Consider the following 22,961-nt stretch of genomic DNA (forward strand, 5'->3'; position numbering starts at 1 on the left):
CTCCTTTTATGAGAAGGTTAATGCAGGCTGCACTAATCTGATAGTTTGACCAGTACTACTCTGATGTAATCAACTTTTACTGATTATTCTATTTTCCTTAGGATGAATGGATTTATTGTGGCTAATTCTTCATATATACAAGATTTTTAACACTGGTTTTAGTGTGAAGGTTCATATCTTATGAAACAATTGAACAATTGAACAAGCATCTTTTCATATATTTTGGCAAGAGTTTACTTAATGTTTGTGTTGTTTTTTCCTTAAATGTTTTATAAAACTCACCTTCTGAGGCAAAGTGTGGTGGCACATGCCTTTAATTCAGTACTTCAGGGGCAGAGGTAAGATGATTTCTGAGTTTGAAGCCAACCTGATTTACACGGCTAGTTTCAACCTAGCCAGTAAATAAAGAGCACCATCTCAAAACAAACAAACACAAATAATAAAACAAAAAACAAATGACAAAACACAAGGGTCATCATGGCCAAGTAGCATGTTTGTCATACTATTTATGCATTTGTAAAGGATGCATAACTGCCTGAAACACCTGCATAACCTGCAATCCTTACTGGAGTAGGCCGTACAGTGAGAGTCCTGTGCAGACAGGACCCACGGTATGGGAGGGAACGCGTTCGCTCTGCAGCGCCACTGCCTGCAGGGCCAGCTTCTTCACCTGCTTCAGCAGCACTGGCTTTCCTTTCAGTTACTTCAGCGACTTCAGAATATGCTGTCAACAAGATTCACTGTGACTGCTCTCATCTAATGCCTTCTCATAGTTTCCTCAACACCAAAATAAAGGCCTCAACACATAATTAAAAACAATAAAAATACATCTTAAAAAGAAGGGCTGGAGAGAGATGGCTCAGAGGCTAAGAATTCCATGTTGGGTGGTTCACAACTAGCTGGAATTCCAGCTCCTAGGAGATGACATTATTCACTGAACTGCATTTATGTGCACATAATTACACAGACACACATATAATTAAAAAATAATAAAAATAAATGAAAATGCAGGACTAAGTAACATGGAATTACTAGGGTAGCTCTAGAAAAGTCAAAACTATATGTTAAGGTCCAAACACCAGATGACCAGGGTAACACAGACCGACCCTGTCTCAAAGAAATAAAAACAAAGACTATCAATATGTTCTACTACACCGCTTAGAACTGCACTGATCTAAGCCAAAACCACCAACCACTGCTGCTTTGCTTCTAAGAACACTCTTCTTGACCAAGCCCAATCCCTCAGTCTACACCAGTGCTTTATTTATAATTAGATAACTAAGTGCACCCTCGTTGGATGTTACCATAGTAACACTTTCAGAATGGAGGGAACCAAACATGAGCATCTTTGTGACAAAGGTAGGAGGTAGCACAGTGACCCATCACCCGACCAGTTCAAGACCCAAGTGGGATTAAAACAAAACAGAAGCTCAGAGAATCAACTGAATTCCTTCAGAATGTTGATGTGAATGTGATGTTTTAAACTATTTTATATTTAACTAATGTAACTATAAACATATATTTAGATAAATAACTATGCATTTTTATAGAAATGCCTACCTTTCAGAAACAAACTCAACACAAGCTGATGGCAAATTAATCTTTCTACTTGCTTTTTCTGAAGAGTTAAAAGGCGTATGGTGCACAGAAGACATTCTTTTACTTTGACTTTTAACTGACTTTTGGGTCACACTCAAATTCGCAGAATCTGTAACCTGTTAAGTGGATGAGGAAAAAGCAGGTGAGTGGAAGGTAAAGTTTCACATGGAAGAGTCTTGAATATATATGTTAAAATATTAAATGGTATGTAATTCAGTGGCTGATGGCCATAAAGGTGATTTCTCTGCCAAAATGAATCAAGGAATTAACAATGACATTAGAAACCTAGACTGTGAAAACAGGGCAAACAAACACTGAGATACTTAGACAACATCTTATTTCTAGTAGTTTAAGTTTTAAAAACTAAAATAAAAAGAGTGATCTTTAACTTCCAATTGTTATATTGAAGCCTTGAAGTTCAATTTGATTCCAGGCCTCAGCTGAGATGAGCATGGCTCTTTCTAAGGGGTGGTGTGAACACTAAGGTAGGCAGAACCCTAAAGTGCTATTATACCAGGTAAATCAATTTAATACACGAATCTGCTCAAGCAGCATCGAGAGGCAAAGCAGGTTACTGATGCCCTTTCACTTCCAGGACAAGGTAACATAGATCCACTCTCTTCCTCTTCTCTACTCTAACTACAACTTTACAGTCTTGTAAATAATTCAGTGGGTAAGCATAAAGCTTCTTAAAGGTTTAATGAAGAAGGGAAAGTAGATACAGACCTCATGACTACAGTGAATACTCTCTATACATCCATATAGATTATAAGGATAGCAGATATCTATCTATCCATCCTTCTTTTCTCATACATAGTAGTGGTGCCAACCCAACCTAATAGCAGAAGAGTCAATCCATTTCATAAACCATAGTGGCAGCTGTGTCAACAGTTGGGTCAGATGAAGTCTAACTGGCTTTAGCAACAATAGCAAGCATAGTTCAACAATGGGGCCTCAACGTCAACCAAATCTACTTCAAAGGCAATATTGCCATCTCCTCACACAATAAGCTAGTAGCAGGACATAGACTACTGAAGCAGCAGCAGCACTCACACCAGAGAGCCAGCCGGCTAATCCACTCTGGGATGGTGTCTTAGTTAGGGTTGTATTGCTGTGAATAGACACCATGACCAACATGAGTTTTATAAAGGACAGCATCTAATTGGGGCTGGCTTATAGGTTCAGAGGTTTAGTCCATTATCATCAAGGCGGGAGCATGGCAGCATCCAGGCATGCATGGTGCAGGAGGAGCTGAGTTCTACATCTTCATCAGAAGGAAGCCAGGAAACAGACTGAGCATCCTCAGGCAGCTAGGAGGGTCTCCAAGTCCACCCCCACAGTGACACACTTCTTCCAACAAGGCCATACCTTCTAATTCTGCCACTCCCTGGGCCAAGCATAAGTAAACCATCACAGATGGTGAACACAGGCTAAGAGCAGTGAGGACTGAAGCAGCACTTGCACGATGAGCACAGGTGACCGTGTGGAGCCCAAAGAATGAGTCCAAGTAGAAGAGCACATGAAGGCCATTAAGGAAGCTGTTATTGAAACTACAGCTCAGAGGAAGCCAGGATGCACATACTAACCTAAGTAGAGTGACTATAAAGGGAATAAGTGGCAAATACCGTGACCTTTTTGTCCTGTCATATACATATCCTTCTACCCCAGAGCTGTTTTTTCTGTCCAGTAACCTTATTTTAGAGTTGTGCTCTGGATATGCTGTGAATTTCCCAGATCATCAAGGTCTGGCTCCTTTTTGTTACGCAGTCCCTCCTTCAGTATCACTTCTGTATTTTTTTTCACATTTAAGTTTAAAAAACAAGAAGCCAATATTGTATCCAAGCTTTCTGTCCTTGTTGGACATATATTCACATCTTATAATCCAACAAGTCAAGCAGACTATGTGTTTATACGAACCTTACAAACTGTGTTACTGGGTAATGTGTTTGGTTCCAAACAATTTCCTTGAGATGATAATACGGTTTTGATACGTTTTTGAAGTCTTCTTATTTTTATCTAGAAGAAAGAAAACTAAATGAATACCAAACCAGTGTACCAAATACTACAAAGGAATGAAAACTACTTGAACAAGTCGTCTTGTAAAATGCAGGCACCTATACAAATAAATGAAAAGGTCTTCTTTTACTTCATTACTTTTCATGATTCTAGAAGCTGATGACCCCACCCTCCAGCCCCACCCCAGCAGGGAATGCCCCCCATTCTTCCATCTTCTCAGCTAGCATCTTTACTCTTTAAATGCATTTATTAATTTATTACTTATTTGTAGGTATGGTCTTATGTATTTCATGGTGGCCTTGATAGGGTGGTCCTTGTGAAGCCAAAGATGTCTTTGAATTCCTAGTTTTCCTGCCTCTATCTCTGGGTAATAGAGTTGTACATCAGTATTCTCTGTTTATGTATGTTGGGGACCAAACTCAGACTTACTACTAGCTATGTTAGCACTACAGTTTAGCTCTATCTATCAGCAGCCCCAGTGTCGTCACTAGCTATCCATGCAGTGATAGTTCCAGGTCCTACAGATACAAAAATCTGCAGATGTTAAGACTATACACACATCCTCCTGTGCACTTTAAATTACCTTTACTTACAGTGTTGAATACAACGGAATGTTACTAGAGCTGTTACACTGTATTGCTCAGGGACACTGACCAGACAAAAGACGGTTTCTGTTCAATACACTTTTTCCCTGCGTATTTTCCGTCTGTCTATAATGGGGTAGGCCTTTACTCTCTGCACTAAGGAGGCAGTGACAGGCAGGTCTCTGTGACTGAGATGTCAGCCTAATCTACACAGTGAATTCCAGGGCAGTGGGGTAGCTGGGCTATGTAAGGATACCCCACCACACTAGAAGGAAAATACATGTGCAGTTAGTAAGTATAGACACAGAACCCAAAATGTAGACAACTGATAAGTGACAATCAGCTACGTAAGAGAGTTAAGAATGGAAGGGGCTTGTTCTAAGGGTACATGGTTGTAATTCCAGAATGAAGGGGACTAAAGCAGAAACATAAGGATTCAAAGTCATCCTAGACCACATATAGCCAGATCAAACCTCAATAAAACCAAAGTGGAAACTTAATTTGTCTGCAATAAAATTGATGTTGGTCAAAAATATCAGACAGTAATCCTAGAAATCTCTTTAAAAAGGCAGAGTTTGAAAGCTCTTAAAACAAATTATGTAAGTTCTAATAAGGCACATATCAAATGGAAAGAAAATGCTTACATATCACAGATAACCTTCAATGAATACAGAATGCCTAGTAGAACTAAGACTATTTCTCAAACCTTAAATTAAAATAGTTGGTCTTCTTTTATTGCAGTGGTTCTCAAATCTGTGGGTTGCAACATTATAACAGTAAAAAAGTTACAATTATGAAGTAGCAACAAAAGTAACTTTATGGATGGGGGTCACCACAATATGAGGAACTGTACTGAAGGGCGGCAGCATTAGGAAGATTGAGAACTACTGTTTCATTGCCTCCCTCTCCCAACATACAGCATATAACCACCTTCTACACATATTAAAAGGGAGAAAATGAAATTAGAAACTTACAAAGAGTTCACCAGCTATTGCTTCATGCTTACTTCTGCACTGGGTCTTCCCAATGCGTTCATTCAATTCATTCAGTTTTTTATCAAATAAATTACAGTTTATCGTGCAGATTTCCTGTCGAATCCAATGTTTAACCTAGAATTTAAATAAAAGCCAAAACACACAAGTTTAAATTTTTAAAACAATTTCATTTCCTACTTTTTATTTTTATGTTTTGTGTGCATGTGCAAGGTTGCAGATGCCAGAAGAGGGCATCAGATTCCCCTGGAGCAGGAACTAACAGAACTGTAAAGTAGCATGCGGGTGCTGGAACTTTCTAGAAGAAAAGCCAGTGTTGGTTAACTTCTGAGCCACCTCTCCAGTTCACTCCTACTTTTTTGATACAAGACTTTTTCACTATACAGACCCAGTCAGGCTGTAGTAGACCAGACTAGCCTCAGCCTAAAAGACACCTGCACCACAGGTCCACAGGCACTAGATTAAAGGTCAATACCATGCCCAGCTTATTGTCTACTGCTTAAGAATTGCCTTACTCTTTCCTGATGTTTTATAATGAAAAACTACTATATCAGTAAGTTTTATAAAAATTGATATTAAATTTTGCACAGCACATCTAATGTTTAGCACATAAACACGTAAAAAATTAAATTCATCTTTAAAATGTTGACTTCATATAGTTCCAGTTGACTATTGTTTCCAATAATATATTAATAACACCAATAACAATCAGGCTCATCAAGACATATCCAGATACAGCTATCCCATCAGAACTGAAGATTATACCACCCCCGGCCTTTTGTTGCTTGTTTTTGTTTTGTCTTATTTCTTTGAGGCAGGGTTTCTCTATATAGCCTAGCTGTCCTGGAAGTCACTCTAGAGACATGTTTGGCCTCAAACTCCAAGAGCTTGCCTACCTTTGTCTCTCTTGAGTGCTGAGGATTAAAGGAATGTACCACTGTGCATAGTCTGAAACTATATTTCATTTCACAGTTGATCAGATAGGCCACATAGAAACACATCATTGGGCAAAAATGAAAATAAGAAGTATATTTAACAGTGTTAAAAAGCAGTTTGCCTGGGTTAGTTTGGAAGAAGAGGTGTGTAACTTCAATGTATCAAGACTCCAACAGAGACTACTAGGTTGTCTGCATCTATGAAATAGTGAACAACTGTAAGGCAAGCAATAAAGAGCTATTGCTGCTGATCACAAAAGCCCATGACCAATACGAAACGCTGGACTGTAAGTAAAGCTTAAAGTCATCCCATGTTTGACTTACACATTTGGCAGCCTATTAATTAAAAACTCCATCTCTTTTTACAAGACCTTTACAGACATGTAATTCAGTAGAATACTTACTTGGTCTAGAAACATTCCTGAATATATTGGTAATCTAAATCATTTAACTCTTATGCTTTTGTCTGAATTATGTCCTAGCTAGTTTTATGTCAACTTGATATAGCTAACTAGAATCATCTGAGGAGGAAACCACAATTGAGAAAATGCCTCCATGAGATTGGTCTGTAGAAGCCAGTGTGGGATTTTTTTTTTTTTTTTTTTTTTTTTTTTTTTCGGAGCTGGGGACCGAACCTAGGGCCTTGCGCTTGCTAGGCAAGCGCTCTACCACTGAGCTAAATCCCCAACCCCGTGTGGGATTTTCTTAATTGGTGATTGATGGGGGAGGGCCTGGTCCATTGTGGGTGGTACCATTCCTGGACTAGTGGTTTTAGGTTCTATAAGAAAGCAGGCTGACCAAGCCATCGGAAGCAAGCCAGTAAGTAGCATTCCTCCATGGCCTCTAAATCAGTTCCTGGTCCCTGCTCTGACCACTTTTCCCAGTGACTTACTGTGATACTTAAGTGTAAGTAAAATAAATCCTTTCCCCTCATGCTGCTTTTGTTCATGGCGTTTTATCACAAACCAATCACTTAAGACACACTGTTTTACATGAGAAAGAGAAAGAGGGGGGGGAGAGGGAGGGGAAGGGGGGTGACTGTGTATATGTGTAGGTATGTGCACATGAAGGAAAAGGCACCAGATGTCCTAGAGCTGGAGTTACAGGTTATGAGCTGATCTCAGGTCTTCTCCTAACTTCTGCTATCTCTCCAGCCCTTTCAACATTTTTTACTAATCATATGTTCCTAAGGCAAATATTTTAAGTCAAACATTACCTGTTCTAGCAGTGCTGTATGCCTTTCCAGAGCCTCACAAGCATTTTCATTAATTTGCTCTGAAGTTTTCATGACCTTAACATTTTCTTTGTTTTCTGAAAACATCTTCTGATTATGGCCTTGGAGAGAGAGAAAGATTATAGATAAAAATATTCCTTCCGGAGAAGGAGGAGTATAATCAAATGGAAAAACTAAAATGTTTCAACAGCAGTACTTAAAATTTTTTAAAATTATACTTTAGCCGGGCATTGTGGTACATGACTTCAATCCCAGCATTCAAGAGGTAGAGGCAGGTAGATCCCTGTGGGTTCAAGGCCAGACAGTGCTACCATAATGAGACTCTACCTTTAAAAAAAAAGGCTTAAAAGTTTTCCATAAAAATGTTCTTTAACAAAGAAATCTTTGATAGGATTCTGGTCACACAGTTCAAATTACATTTGAGAGACAGTAAGAGGATCAAGAATCAAGGCCAGACTGAGCTATATGAGGCCTTGTCTCACCAAACAAAACACATGAGAGAAAAAGGAACCCTGCCAAATACATAATCAAAATATTAAAAACCAAATTAAAACCCCAAAACAAAACCCTAAAGGAACTGTGTAATTTAAATCTATCTATATATGGGCACTTAAGGAATCCATTACTTTGATGAAGCTATTCAGGGAAATTTAAATTATCTTGTTAAAAATAATTATTCTGTACTCTAAACATAAACAAAAGATTCTATAGTGTGCATGTGTACATCGTACATAATACATGTTTGTGAACATGCAATCACATTAAGTGCGAAGGTCACATCTTTATGAAGTCACCTCTCCTTCCACCTTTTTGTGAGTTCCTGGAACCCACAACTCAGGTCACAAGGCTTTGAATGTGCACTTTTATCTGCTTATCCACCTTGCTGGCCCTAATCAGAATTTTAATCAACTAACATAAGTATTCTACTTCTAATAAAATTTATCTTGGTATTTCGCAACTCCAGAACTTCTTTTTTAATTCCTTGGTTTCTCTCCTGGTAGCTCTTTGTAGCTGGGCACATACACAGATACATATGAATTAACTGTGTCTAGTATCTCTTATTCGGCATATGATCTGTAAATCAATTCTATGGAAAGAAATAGATTTATCAACTTAATGTACCTGTTCTCTAGGGGATTTACAAAGCTCCCAAGAAGCTATTGGCAGTTAATGCTTGCAGAAAGAGGGGAAAACACTTGATTTAGTAGTGTATCCACTAGTAATATACCCATGCTACTGTAAGCAACAGTAATTAAGCTCATTAGATCACAACAGACACCTATGAAGGTATAAGAGATTATTTAGTTTCAATCCTCTTCCTCTTTGGCTGTGTTAGAAATCAAGGTCAGGGTAGATAAGAGATCTACCATAAAGCTATTTTCTCAGTCTGAAGAGGAAGGGAATCCTCAAAAAGAGAAATAAAGAAGGTAGTAAGGTTGTGAGCAAATATGATCAAAATACTTCATGTATAAAAATGTCATAGTGAAACCTGTTATACACAATAACTTAATAAAAACCTATGATCTAATAAACAAAGCCTTAAAATAACAAGAGACACAGTTAAAATGAACCACCTGACATAGACTACCTTTTTTTTTTCTGAAGTTGAGGACTGAACCCAGGGCCTTGCGCTTGCTAGGCAAGTGCTCTACCACTGAGCTAAATCCCCAACCCCTAGACTACCTTTTGAGATTATACTTTCACGGAAAAAGTGATTAAACCTTTTTTGAAGGGGTAACATTTCACTTTCCTTCAGATATAGTGGATATCATTTAACTGAATCAAGTTTGCCTAAATCATAATTTAACTTGATGTGTAAACAGACTATGGCTGACTTCTGGGGAAGAGAGGGTGCTGACTGTATGTATCATCAGTGAATCATGTGTGTGTCTGAAAAGCACCTGAACGGGCATTAGACTCCCTGGCATTAGAGTTACAAATGGTTGTAAGCCATCCTCAGAGTGCTGGATCACACCTGCATCCTCCACAAGAGCAGCCGTGCTCCCATCACGAAGTCAGCTCTCTAGCTTGTGCAACCTACTTACATGGAAATAAGCTGTTTCAAAACTCAGAGGTGACTCAACGATTATACAGCAGACACACACTGACCGACCAGGCTGCCCTCCTCTGTATCTCTCCCACTTCTTTTTCTTCGGCTTTAATTTTAACCTGCCCACACGATAGAAAGGTTTGTTGTCGTTTCATGTGGCCCTATCTGGCCTTGAATTTGCTATGTAGCAGAGGATGACCTTAAACTTCTGATCCTTCTGTCTCTACCTCCTTAGTGCTCTGGATTACAGGCATGTGCCGCAATGCTCAATTTGTGGTGCTGGGGACTGAACCCAGAGTTTCATATCCAATAAGCAAGCACCGTATCAACTGAGCTACACACAACCCCAGACTCCGAAGAGCTCTTTTCAACAGTATTTGGTCCTGCCTGCTGTCCACTCTAGCGTTGGGGATAAAGCTAATAATTACAGTGACTAGCTATAACTTTCTCCTTTAGCAACAATATCTTTTCATATCAGAGTCAAGAACAGTTCACAGGCAAAACAGTGTGAAAACAGCCATCATTTAGCTTTTATCCTATCTGTATGTTCCCTTTTTTTGTATGTTTGAGACTTTAAAATCCCCTTAAGGAAAGTGACTATTTGAATTTCTCCAAAAGACACAGAGGCACACACTTACTGTTGCCCCTATCAAGGCCAAGTCATAACTGCCGCTGAGTATGCATATTTTACAATTTAAACGCCAGTGACAGCTTCCACTATACTCTTTAGTTTTCAAACTGGCACCAGCACAATTACTAGAGCAGACTGAATTCTTCAAGTTAGGTGCTTTCTCAAGAGTCTGAACTTAAAGCATAACTTTTATTTTTATCATGAGATTCTGAAGTAGCATTCACTTCTAAACTGGAAACCATTTTGTTGATTTTCTTGTTATCCAAAGTATTCTGAGTTACAGCACTCAATTTAACAGATGGTCACCAACTTTTTAGTGTAAAATTTTATTTCTCTTCATGTCCAGAAAAAGATCTTGATACATTCAACTCCTGGTTAAAATGAGTTTCAGAGGCTGGAGATATGGCTCAAAGGCTAAGAGCATTGACTGCTCTTCCAGAGGTCCTGAGTTCAAATCTCAGCAACCACATGATGGCCCACAACCATCTGTAAAGAGATCTGATGCCCTCTTCTGGTGTGTCTGAAGACAGGTACAGTGTACTCATATATAATAAATAAATAAATAAATAAATAAATAAATAAATAAATAAATAAATAAATCTATCTTAAAAAAATAAAATGAGTTTCAGAAGTGTTCTGCAACTCTGCTGCCTCTTGTGTGGAGTATTTGCTGGAGGAGTCAATAGTTGTCCTTGGCTTTGTGTAAGGACACACAACCTGTTCGTCAGTGTTTCCTGATTGTTTCTGAAACAACTTCTCCTATTTTAATTAAATTATGGGAAAATGCTATACTTTTCTGTGAAAATATTGAATTATCAAAGAGTAAAATGAGGAATCGACATGTTCAGAAGGAGTACACTTGCTAGCTATAAACCCAGTACCTAAACTCTGGTTACCATTTGGAATATTAGTCACAACTGTTGTTTTTGGAGCTTCAACATTCTTTGACTGGTTCAGGATCTCCATCTGCTTCCGGCAACTTGTAGGCATTGTTTTCTTGGCCTTTAAAACCTTCCGTCTTTTTCTGTCTGGACTTTCCATATTTCATATCCTAGAATTTAAGGTATATATAATATACTTTGTCTCAAAAAAAACAAAAACAAAAACAAAAACACAAAACAAGATTTAAATGCATTTTCCCAGTGAAATAATTATAATATTAATACTGAGACTATCTCTCCATATTTATTTCTATTTGAAAGTTATAGTCTAGACAAAAATAATTAGATCTAAGATTTTAAATAGGTCATACTATGACGAAGACAGTATTACCAAGAGGACAGGAACAAAACCAGAAAAAAAAAACTTCACATACGGGGCTGGGGATTTAGCTCAGTGGTAGAGCGCTTACCTAGGAAGCGCAAGGCCCTGGGTTCGGTCCCCAGCTCCGAAAAAAAGAACAAAAAAAAACAAAACAAAACAAAAAAAAAACTTCACATACAATCATTTGACTTGTTTCAGAAGTGTCATCTGGACAAAGAACAAAAGGAGTAATATTATTAAGGGGAAAAAAACCTACTTTAGGAGCACTGACTGCTCTTCCAGAGGTCCTGAGTTCAATTCCCAGCAACCATATGGTGGTTCACAACCATCTGTAATGGGATCTGATGCCCTCTTCTGGTATGTCTGAAGAGTGACAGTGTATTCACTACATAAATATTTTTAAAAAAAAGTGTGTCCATATATTCACTAAAAATCAAGTATATGGAGTAAGCTGATAAAGAAGAAAGTAGGAGGGGTTGAGGACTTAGCTCAGTGGTAGAGCGCTTGCCTAGGAAGCGCAAGGCCCTGGGTTCGGTCCCCAGCTCCGAAAAAAAGAACCAAAAAAAAAAGAAAAAAAGAAGAAAGTAGGAAACAGTGTACCTGTCTAACCTAGCTCCCCAGTAGGTAAGAAACCTCAGGCACAGAACAGGTTGACATGGTGATACCAGACTTGTGGGACAGTGGACTGTGCCAGGAAAGTTGGTAATGTTGAGCAGGTTCAGAGTCCCCAGCACCCAGCCACCTACCTGAGACAGTAGGCAGAGCTTCTTGCTACCTACCAATTCTTGGCCTGTAACAAGTGCCACACTTCCCACATAGGCTATGTTCTCTATGAACTCTAACAAGAGTTCTCTATGCTAATGAGATATCTAGAAGCCCTGAGGGTTTAGCCAATAAGCTTCCCTTCCCGGACATTTCTTCCAGTAAAAGGTATTTAATCTCTGGTCCATAACTCTGAGGAGGTGGTATGCACCCATTTTCCACAATGAACAATCAATAAACAGGTTGGAACTAAGGACTGTCTTTTTCATAAAGAACTACCATGGACAGCAGGGAGAAGGCTTTGGTCTACAGAGCCAAGCTGTCTAAGCCTCCCACAGAAGACCCCTCTGCACTCGTAGACAACCGCTGCTAAGCTAAGGGCAATTGCAAATGAGCTAAGCCAGAGTTTCAATACCCCTAGCCCAGCTTGTCCTTGTCTAAGGACCTAATTCCATTTCCAGATCTCCTAGACCTTGCTGTGTCTGGATGGCCAGGAGTTTGGGAGCCCCTGGCCCAGACTCCTCATCACAGGCCCAGGCACGCCCCCCCCCCCCGACTCCTCTATGTGATTTTTCAGTGGCAACTGGATTTCCTGGAGTAAGGAAACCTCAGCTTAGGTCTCCCACATCTTAGGCTGTGTTTTCCCTCTCCGAGTGGTCTATCAGTGCTTCTCTAAAGCCCAGCACCCTACCTCTGCTGCACAGGGTAAATGTAGCCTAGTGTCTCTGCAATTTCAGCTGCCCAGTGGTGTTTTCACACTCTAGCAGCAGAATGAGACATGGAACCACACAGACTAACAGGCATCTTAGCTACAGGAGAAACTAACAGGCTACACTGGCTGAAAGAATTTTGGGATCTTCCTATCTTCTTTCTCTAGTACTGAGGTTACAAACATGAACCACCAGCAAAAATACTGATATGGTAGTTTGAATAAGAATGGCCCCCATAGGGGTTGGGGATTTAGCTCAGTGGTAGAGCACTTGCCTAGGAAGCACAAGGCCCTGGGTTTGGTCCCCAGCTCCGGGGAGGGGGGGGGTGGGGAAGAATGGCCCCCATAGGCTCACATTTGAATACTTGGTCCCCAGTTGACAGAAAGTTTTGGATAGATTGAGTAGCCTTATTGGAGGAGGAATATCACTGGAAGTGGGCTTTGAGGTTTCAAAAATCCAAGACATTCCAAGAACTCTTCCAGTGTAATGTCTGCTTGCATGCTCCCATGCTCTCCAGTGATCATCAACTCAAACCTCTGTAACTATAGTTCCAAATAAACACATATTTTATAAATTGCCTTGATTATGGTGTCTTATCATAGCAATTGAAAACTAAGAAAAGTTACCAGGAGTGGGGTATTGATGACACAGGCCTGATCATGCTGTTCTTTGGAGGACTTTGGACAAAGAACTCAAGGGGCTTAATAGACTATTCTAGTAGGAACTTGGAAGATAGTAGTGCTGAGAGCAATGTGGACTACTGGAGGTTCATATGAGGTTTCTTAGGGGAACAAATTAGCAACTGGGCCAGAAACTATGCTTATGATACTTTGGCAAAGAATGTAGCTGCTTTTTGTCCATATCCTAAGAATCTTCCTGAGGCCAAATTAAAAAGCTATGGACTGGGGGCTGGAGAGATGGCTCAGCAGTTAAGAGCACTGACTTCTCTTCCCGAGGTCCTGAGTTCAATTCCCAGCAACCACATGGTGGCTCACAACCATCTGTAATGGGATCTGATGCCCTCTTCTGGTGTGTCTGAAGACAGCTATAGTGTACTTATACATAAAATAAATAAATATTTAAAAAAAAAAAAAAGCTATGGACTAGTTTCCCTGGCAGAGGAAATTTCAAGACAGCCTAATAATAACTATTGAGTGGTTATTTGTCATCATTCTTAGACAGGTTTACAATGGAAAGGCACAGGACAGGCAAGAAGAAATTTAAAAGTGTACTGTTTGAATAAAAAAGGAAATACAAAATGTACCCCATGAATCAAAAAGAGTGCCAGGGAATTCAATTTTGGAGCCAAGATTTATGCTGAAAGAGATTAAGACCTGCTGTGAAAGGAATAAGGGGAGTGTGCCCTCTTTCCGGACAAGACCCTATACAGCTAATCCTGCAACTTGTATACAGCTAATCCTGCAACTTGTAAAAGAAACAGTCCTGATTCGGGGGGTGGGGGGGGGAACGGGACACGTTGTTCCTAAAAGAAACAACAAACCAAATATTATATACAGTAATGGAGCAATGATTCATCTCAAGCAGGCAGCTGAACTTGGTAGTTCTGGCTATGGGGTTCTGTATTCAGAATCATGAAGGAAACAGGAGATAGGGGTAGGGGGTGGGAATCTTCCTCTGCTGCTAAGGAGAATCACTGAGGTCAGACATTTGGCAAAGGAGTCCCTACATGGAGGCCTTACGGGGCCATTTCCTGCAGCTATGAAAGAAAACTCTGAATTGCACTGAGACTCCAGGATATTAAGGTGCTAAAGCCATGAGCTATCTGCCAAGGAAAGCTCACAAAAGGAGTAGAACCTGCTCAACAGAGAGAAGTGTGTATGTAATTGAGACACCTTGCAAATAAATATCAAACACCAAACTGACCTAAAGTCTACATAATCTACTGACCTCATATACAATCATTCCCCTTATTTAAAAAAAAAGAAAAAGATAAAGTGAACAATGCAATAATTTGACTTGGGTCCTTCCTAACTCAATCTTATCTATTGTTAGAGCCCTATGCAAGTTTTCTTTTTTCAGTCAGTTTTAATAATTTGTGTTTCTTTGGGAATTTTTCTGTTTCATGTATCAGCACAGCATACAACTGTAGCTATTTCTTTGGAATATTTTTAAAATTTTTTTTACTTTTACATATATGAGTGTTTTGCCAAATCTTTAGTGGCCTCCATATTCTCTGGTGTCACAATCTGAGGAAATACTTTCACAGTAGGTTGTTTTCAAGCATGGAGCCTCTTCAACAGCATCAAATTAAACTCTCTCCGTTTAAATGCAATTTATAAGCCATGTTGGAGTGGCCTTTGATGATTTAGCCATCTTTGAGTCATTTCTATAAGTAACCCTGAACCCATATTCCTGTAAGTAACCCCAATAAAACTCAGTGGTTCACCAAATTGGACTTTGGTGGTATCCATATTTTGGTCTGTGATGGGTTCCCTACCTGTGTTGAGTAGGCCTGAGTGTTTTGTCTCCCCAGGAAAGCTTTTGACATATATTATGTGGTAAATATACATATATGGTCCAATGAAATTAATTTACTTAACTGTGCTATTCATGAACTTCTAGCTATCAATAAAGTAAAATGCCAAGATTCTAGATTTCTGTACCTATTTTAAATTTTATTTTACAATTTAAATATTTTTATGTGTGTATCTGAGTATATATATGTATACTGTAAGGTCAGAAAGCGGTGTGACTTGGGGAGTCAGTTGGGAGCAAGAGTGAGGTCAAGACATCCAAACCCTGAAAATCTAATCCTGAGATTGGCAGAAATAGGACTGCTTCCTCCTTGCTCTGGGCCTGCATATCCCACCACATGTAAGCCTTACAACACCACCTCTGCCACCCTTGAGGTAGTCCTGTAGCATAATTGCCAAATTACAAGTTAAACTTTCTCTCTTCCTATAAGGACATCCAGCAAGCACCCAGAATTACTCTTCATGCAAATGAAGCATTCCCAGCATTTCAGTCCCAGCCAATGATGTACACTCACCCTCAAGACCCCCTACCCAATCCCAAGGTTTATATTGCCCTTATAGAGTAACACTGACAATCTGCTCTAACTGTCTGGCTCCTTCTTAGTCTCTGGCTCATTCTGTCTTCACCTATGTCTAACTTGTTCTTTCTTCAACCTGCTTCTGTAAAACTATCCTGGTAAAATTACCTCTTTTCTCTTTCTTTTTTCTTGGTTTTTCTTATCAGAGTTGACCATACTCTGTTTCTGACTCATTCTGTCAAATCTTCCTCTGACTCATCACTATGTCTGCCACTCAATTAGACATCACTTTCCAACCTCGGCTGCTTCCTTCTACAAACTAAGTTTACCTTTATTGTTAGGGATTAAGAGTGTATACTAAAAACTTGTATGTACTTCAGTCAGAGAGAGTAAAGGTATGTGCTAAGGACTGAGCCACAGCACAACCAGAAATATTGTTTTTCCAGTAAATAACACAATCTCAGGGTTCACATCGTGATCTAAAATCCTGCAATACAGAATGGCCTTGAATTCAGAGATCTGACATCCTCTACTTCCTAGGTGCTATGATTAAAGATAAATGTTATTACATCTGGTCAATAAATCTGGAATTTAAAGCACATCACAATTCTTCAGTTTCAATTTCAGCTCTATCTCTTCATTTTTCGTCCAGTTGGCCCTGTAGGTTTCACATCCATATCTTTCCTAATAAAGAGTTTGGAGTATATATAAGACTGTACCTCCAAAGAACAGCTGACTTGCAATCACACTACTCAGGAAACAGAGGCAGGAAAGTAGCTACTTCTGAGTAGCATGGAGGAACTCAATTTGTTTTGTTCCTGTATCTTCTATTTTTGAGACAAGACTTCATGTATGCCAGACTACCCTAGAACTTGCAGCAGACCTGCTACAACTCCTTATTAAGCTCTGGTTTTACAGCATGAATCACCACTTATGGGGCACTGGGGTTTGGTTGTTTTCTTTTCTTTTTAAGACAGGGTCTCATTATGTATCCCCAGCTGGCCTGGAACTTGATATGTAGACTAGGCCTGTTAGGAACTCAAAGAGATCTGCCTGTATCTCCCAAGTGCTAGAATTAAAAGAGTGCCACACAACAAAGGGCTCCCAATTAAATTTTTTTCTACCTTTGTATGATTAGAGCAAAAAGAAATAGAGTACTAGAACAGCAACTTTTACCATGGCTGTATCAATTTATCACAACAGTACTAAAAACAGTGCTGCCTCAGAGGTACATTAATGGAAATTAAATTTAGAAGTGAGTGCTCTATTCAGCTGGTGACTAGATTTAGAACCACAAACCTTACTCACACCTATAACTACACAGTCAAAACTTAAAATCATATCTAATCATCCTCCCCCTCAAATTTGGTGGGAGTGTTTGTATATTGGGGATCGAATACAGTTTCATTTATGCTAGGCTTCTACCCTACCACTAAGCTATGTCCTCAGCTTTTTCTATTGAGACAAGTCTATGATGCCCAAGTTGACCTTGAACAAACTCTGTAGTGTTCAGGTAGGTCTTTCAATTATGATCCTACCAGTTTACCCTGAAGTGGCTGGATATACAACCCTTAGCTCCTAAAATCTCATGGTTTTCTCTTTAGATACTGCATAAGTACAGAATGGCTTAACTATACTTATAACGATGAGAAAAAACGATCCAACTTTATTTTTATGTGTGTTATAGGATAGGTCCTGGTTTAATTCTCAGAAAGTAAAAGACCTTGCCATGCAAGGCTGATCCCTAGAATTTAGAAGCAGCAAACCCAAAAGTCTCCCTCTGATCTCCACACATGAGCAGGGACATATATATGCCCACACAAACACAGTATTTTCGTTATTATCAGAGAACTGCGGTATAGATGCATGCAGAGATGAAGGGACTATTAACTTTACCAAATCTGAAACATTTGCAAGGAAATATAATGGAATTGAAGACTGACATCAAGTACAGGGTAAATAAAGTAAGCCAAAATATCCAAGAGTTACCTAAAGTGCATTAGTTGTTAAATATATTTTAAAAATGCACTGCTTACATATTTCTGCTGAGGTAGGAGTTAATCTTTGAATATAGTTATCTAGATCTGTACTGTTAGGGAGACAAATTTAAGGTTAGATTCATCTTTTTAAAAAAATATTGAGAGACGAAAAAAGATAAAAGGCAACAGTCACAAGACTTAAATTCAATGCATGCAATTAATCTTCCAGCTCATTGCTTTTCACGTTTGATTGATTGAATGCCTCTGCTTTCCAAGTGCTGGGATTTTAAATTGTACCTGACAGAAGTCAGTTTTTTCTTTTTCTTTTCTTTTTTTTTTTTCGGAGCTGGGGACCGAACCCAGGGCCTTGCGCTTGCTAGGCAAGCGCTCTACCGCTGGGCTAAATCCCCAACCCCAGAAGTCAGTTTTTTAAGCAGAGACTTTTGTTGTTTCCTTGGTTGAGACACATTCTTTAACTTGTTTGCCAAAATTGGAAAAAGATAAGACGAGTAAGAAATTGCTCCTTTTTTTTCCCCCGTTTTTAGACACCTTAAAAATCAACCTCTACCTGAAAGGAGTTCAGCATCAATTCCCTATGTCCCATTATAGTGGGCTACAGAACTATAGTTATAGCACCTAGTGAATGTACTAATAAAAACAAAAACTTTGCTAGAAATATATTGGGTAAACTGGTTAGTGGTGTTTGCTGCGTGCTCTCCCAGGAACTACAGGTGAACTGATGAGGTAAAGCCCATTCCCATTGTCTGTGTCAGGTGGGCAGGTACAGTGATGGGATCACTGTAGACCAGCCATAAATTTCTATACCATGTGTCTATGACCATAAGGCTATGCGAACTGCCTGACAGCATGACTGCTGTCTGTCGGCTTCTGTAAACGATGCTTGCTTGCTCCCTGCCAACGCCCATAGCTGCCTTTCTGAGCTCCTCTTCGCCTTTAAAACCTTAAAACAAACTGAAGGTCTGGTTGCTCCTCCGCTCCTCTTCCTGGGGTAGTCCTACGGGTGGTGAATAAAAGTTCCACAAAATGGGACTAATTCAGACTTGATGAGGTGGGGGCGGCGTGTCTTTCATCAGGTACTCCAGAAGGCCACCTAGCAAGCTCCGAGAGCCAGTCTTTATTAGCAAACTAGTCCAAACGTTCTACTCTCCCTCTGTCTGTCCGCCTAACACAACTCAGAACCGTAAGCTGCATTTTTTTTTCCCCAGAGCAAAACGACCCCATCACGGTACCTGCTCACCTGACACAGACAATGGGAATGGGCTGCACCTCATCAGTTCACCTGTAGTACCTGGGAGAGCACGCGCAAAAAGCACTAGCCAGTTCCCCACCCCCACCCGCATCCTCTACCTCAGGATGAGGCCCGCCTACGCTTCCGGCTTCCCCGCCCCCGGCTACCTCTGCGCTCCACAGGGCCAGTACCCTCCAGGTCCGGCTGGGCACCTGGGTGCACACCTCAACCGGTCTCCGCGGGCCGAGCGCCGCCAAGAAGCCGGCCGCTACGCCAACTGCCTCTCAGCCATCCTGGGCCGGCCGCCCCCAACGTACCTAGAGCGCCGCCGGTCCTCAGAAGCCCTCAGCGAGAGCTGAGACCCCAGACAAAATGACCCCCGGTTGGGCCGGAGATAGACTAAATCTCCCTCCCTCCGCCCTCGGGCCGCCTGCCAGCCAATGACAGCGCGAATATAAGAGAGCTCAGCCAATCACAGCGGCGGTGGGCGGGGAGCAGCGCGGCTGAGGGAAAGGTAAACTGACTGAAGGAGCGCCTCCTTCGCCTGACCCGGAGCTTCTGGCAGCCCACTCAACAGGGCCTGTGAGGCAAGCGGGCGAGGGAAGCGTGGCGCGAAGATTTCAATGGTGTTTGGGAAATTATTACTAATGAAACCTTTTCCACAGAAACAAGCCTCGGAGGAAAAGGGTTGTGGATTCCAACTGTGACAATTCCGCTGGCTTGGAACCCCGGGATGGCGATTGGTCAGTGACCTGTGAATTCCAGGTACCACAGGGGACTCAAGACTGCTGCTTCAGGGAGCCTTCACTGACATTCTGTGGAGCCTTTATTTCCATAGCTCAGTTCAGAGAAGGAACTAAGGAACCATAAAGAACACTGTTTCTCATCAGAGCCAGATGTTCAGTGGAGACAGAAAGTCTCATACTAAATTGGGGCTGTTTGCAAAATGTCCTTGACTGGCTAAGCTGCATTGCTGAGGTGCGGGAGGAATCAGTTTACCTGGTGTGACAGTATTCACACACAACCCAACGCAGGGCATATGGGAAAGTCCATTATTTACATGCTATGCCTAGATGGTCCACTTCCTTAATCTCAGCAAGTGGGAGGCAAGGAATGGCTGATCTGGGAAGGTTGCAGGCCACCCTAGGTGAACTCCAGGCCCACAAATCTCAAAATAAATGAATAAAAATTTCATTACTCTTGTGGTTTGCTCTGGAGTTATCTGTATTTTGATGCTAATTCCACTGCCTCAAGGACTGCTGCCTAGTCACATACTCAAGACTCACATGACTTCACCAGAACCTTATCCCCATTTAATTGTAAAATACAGGTGAGGGCAGGTACAGGGTTGGAGGAGGCCTGTCATTGGATGAAAAGGAAGGATGGACGATGGACGGGAGAAAAGTTTGAAGGAAGAGGAGGCGACTGGAAGGGAAAGAGGGAGAGACAGATGGGACAAGGGAGTAGCCCATAGACAACATGGAAGGTGATGTTAAGATTCTACTCCGTGTATTTGATGTTCTTAAAGGGATGGATGTGTACTGGGCTTTGTATGTTTAGGTAAACAATTATATCATATCAATTGGGTCAAAGGTTATTGTGTTGTATGTTCTTTCATGTGTAGATTTAAGTGTAAGGGAGTGTGGAGCGGCTGGTCTGGGTTGAGATGTGTGTTTCTGGCATGGAAACCTGTCTTGGGAACTAGATAGGTAGAGAGATTGCTGACGGCTCAGAGAGAGGCCTTCAGCAGTGTGATATGGGATGGAGCAAAGTGGGTGAGAGACTTTGGTGACTGAGAATTAAGATATCCAGCAGGGGTTGGGGATTTAGCTCAGTGGTAGAGCGCTTGCCTAGCAAACACAAGGCCCTGGGTTCGGTCCCCAGCTCCGGAAAAAAGAACCAAAAAAAAAAAAAAAAAAAAAAAAAGATATCCAGCAGAAGGTTGGGGATTTAGCTCAGTGGTAGAGTGCTTGCCTAGCAAGTGCAAGGCCCTGGGTTCAATCCCCAGCTCCGAAAAAAAGAAAAAAAGAAAAAGATATCCAGCAGATATCTTGGGGCACCACAGTGTCCGACCTAGTGGGGGATAAAACACAGCATTTTAATTTTTTTTAATTATTTTTACAACAACACATTGCAGTGACATATGTCCTTGTGATGGTTTGTATATGCTCAGTGCATAGAGTGGCACTGTTAGATGTGGCCCTGTTAGAGTAGGTGTGTCACTGTGGGTGTAGGCTTTAAGTCCCTCCTCCTAGCTGCCTAGAAGCCAGTATTCTGCTAGCAGCCTTCAGATGAAGATGTAGAGCTCTCAGCTCTGCCTGCACCATACCTGCCTGAATGTTGCTATGTTCCTGCTTTGAGAATAATGGACTGAACCTCCGAAACTGTAAGCCAGCCCCAGTTAAATGTTGTCCTTTATAAGAGTTGCCTTGGTCATGGTGTCTGTTCACAGCAGTAAAACTCTTAAGACAGAAGTTGGTACTAGGGACTTCGGTATTGCTGTGATAAGCCTGACCATGCTTTTGTTTGGAAGAATGTGGATTTGGGGGTTTTGGAGTTAGAAAGCAGTGGAATGCTTTAAGTGGGGCTTAATGGTCTATCCTAGTAGGAATATAGAAGACTTTGTTGCTGAGATTGATTTGAACTTTGCAGACCTGGCCCAAGAGGGTTCAGTTGAGAATTTCAATATGTGGCCTAGAGACTGTTTTTGTGGAATTTTGGTGAAGAATGTGTCTGCTTTTTGCCCTTGTATGAAGAATCTAGCTGAGGCTAAGATAAGAGATTTATATTAATTACACTGACAAAGGAAGTCTCAAAAAAAAAAAAGGCTTAGCAGAGACTTTGTTCTCTGGTTAAGTCTCATGAAGAACATTTTGAATAAGCATAGCAAGCTTAGAAAGGAAAAATATAAAATGTATGGTTTGAGTATTAAAAAGACACCAGGAAGTGAAATGGAGCTGAATCCTGTGTTCAAAGATATTAAATTGAAATAAGGGAGTGGTAGCATTAGGGCAGATTCCACCCAGCTAAATTCAGGTCCCTGCTTGGTTAGGGTCAAGAAACTTAAGCTTTTCTAAAGTCCAGCTTGGTGGACCACACCTTAATCCCAGTGTTTAGGAGACAGGCATGCAGATCTCTGAGTTCAAAGTCAGTCTACAGAGCAAGTTCAGGACAGCCAAGCTTAGGCAGTGAAGGAGTTAAAAAACAGAAAGCTGGCGATACTGTAATAGAATAAGGAAGTGGGGTGGGGACCATGTTCCAGCCCCAGCAAGCAGCAGAACTTGGCAGCTTTGGCCACATGGCTCTGGATTTAGAGTTCAGAATAGAAGGGACTACTGGGACAATTAATGCTGGTTAGCTGGAGTTAAGAAATTAGTGGTGATTAAGAAGAGACCAGCATCACTGAGGTGAACTTGAAAGATCCCCGTTCGATGTTAGTATAGCTATTTCTTAAGAATAAGAATCCTTTAAGCTGGCCCTTGCTTAGCCCCTAGACATTAGACAATAGACCACAAAGTACAGAAAGCACATTCCCACCCACTCTCTAGGAAGCTGCCGGACCATAAGAACAGATGGTATAGATCGTATTTACTGCAGGGCAATTACAAGGCAGGAAACATCTCCGGGAAGCTGACTGACCACTATAGATCGTGCCCCAGGACAGGGCACCTCTTGTCTTTACATCAAGACTAAGTCCCATGTGTTCGTGGGGTGGTGGGTGTTCTCAGGACTGGAGCGAGAGTCTCCTCTGTCTGAGGGTCTTTCAAACTCTTCTGGGAAGTGTCTTCTATGAAGACAAAGAAGCTGTGTTCTGTTGAGCCAAGCTTGTACCTTGTGCTGCAGCAGTACTCGGCAATGTGTAAGAGTCACCCAGATAGTTCTGGTTTTGAAGCATGAAGGGCACCTAAGGTTTGACACTGTGAAAAGCCATGGAAGGCCATTGG

The 22,961-nt window shown here is 40.9% G+C and overlaps 1 protein-coding gene across 1 annotated transcript in view; it reads right to left on the reverse strand.

Annotated features, from left to right (window-relative positions):
• Positions 1-19,418, reverse strand: part of Atf7ip2 (activating transcription factor 7 interacting protein 2) — a 46,608-nt gene extending 27,190 nt beyond the window's left edge. Inside the window, exons 1-6 of the mRNA XM_032913695.1 lie at positions 19,335-19,418; positions 10,938-11,092; positions 7,343-7,461; positions 5,174-5,308; positions 3,517-3,615; positions 1,561-1,715 (exon numbers count right to left, since the gene is read on the reverse strand). Coding sequence (XP_032769586.1) covers positions 1,561-1,715; positions 3,517-3,615; positions 5,174-5,308; positions 7,343-7,461; positions 10,938-11,082 — 653 coding nt within the window. The 5' untranslated portion in view covers positions 11,083-11,092; positions 19,335-19,418. The remainder of the gene's footprint in view (positions 1-1,560; positions 1,716-3,516; positions 3,616-5,173; positions 5,309-7,342; positions 7,462-10,937; positions 11,093-19,334) is intronic.
• Positions 19,419-22,961: the final 3,543 nt, after the last annotated feature.

This window comes from Rattus rattus, chromosome 9 (genome assembly GCF_011064425.1).
Source record: "Rattus rattus isolate New Zealand chromosome 9, Rrattus_CSIRO_v1, whole genome shotgun sequence".
Lineage (NCBI taxonomy): Eukaryota > Metazoa > Chordata > Mammalia > Rodentia > Muridae > Rattus > Rattus rattus.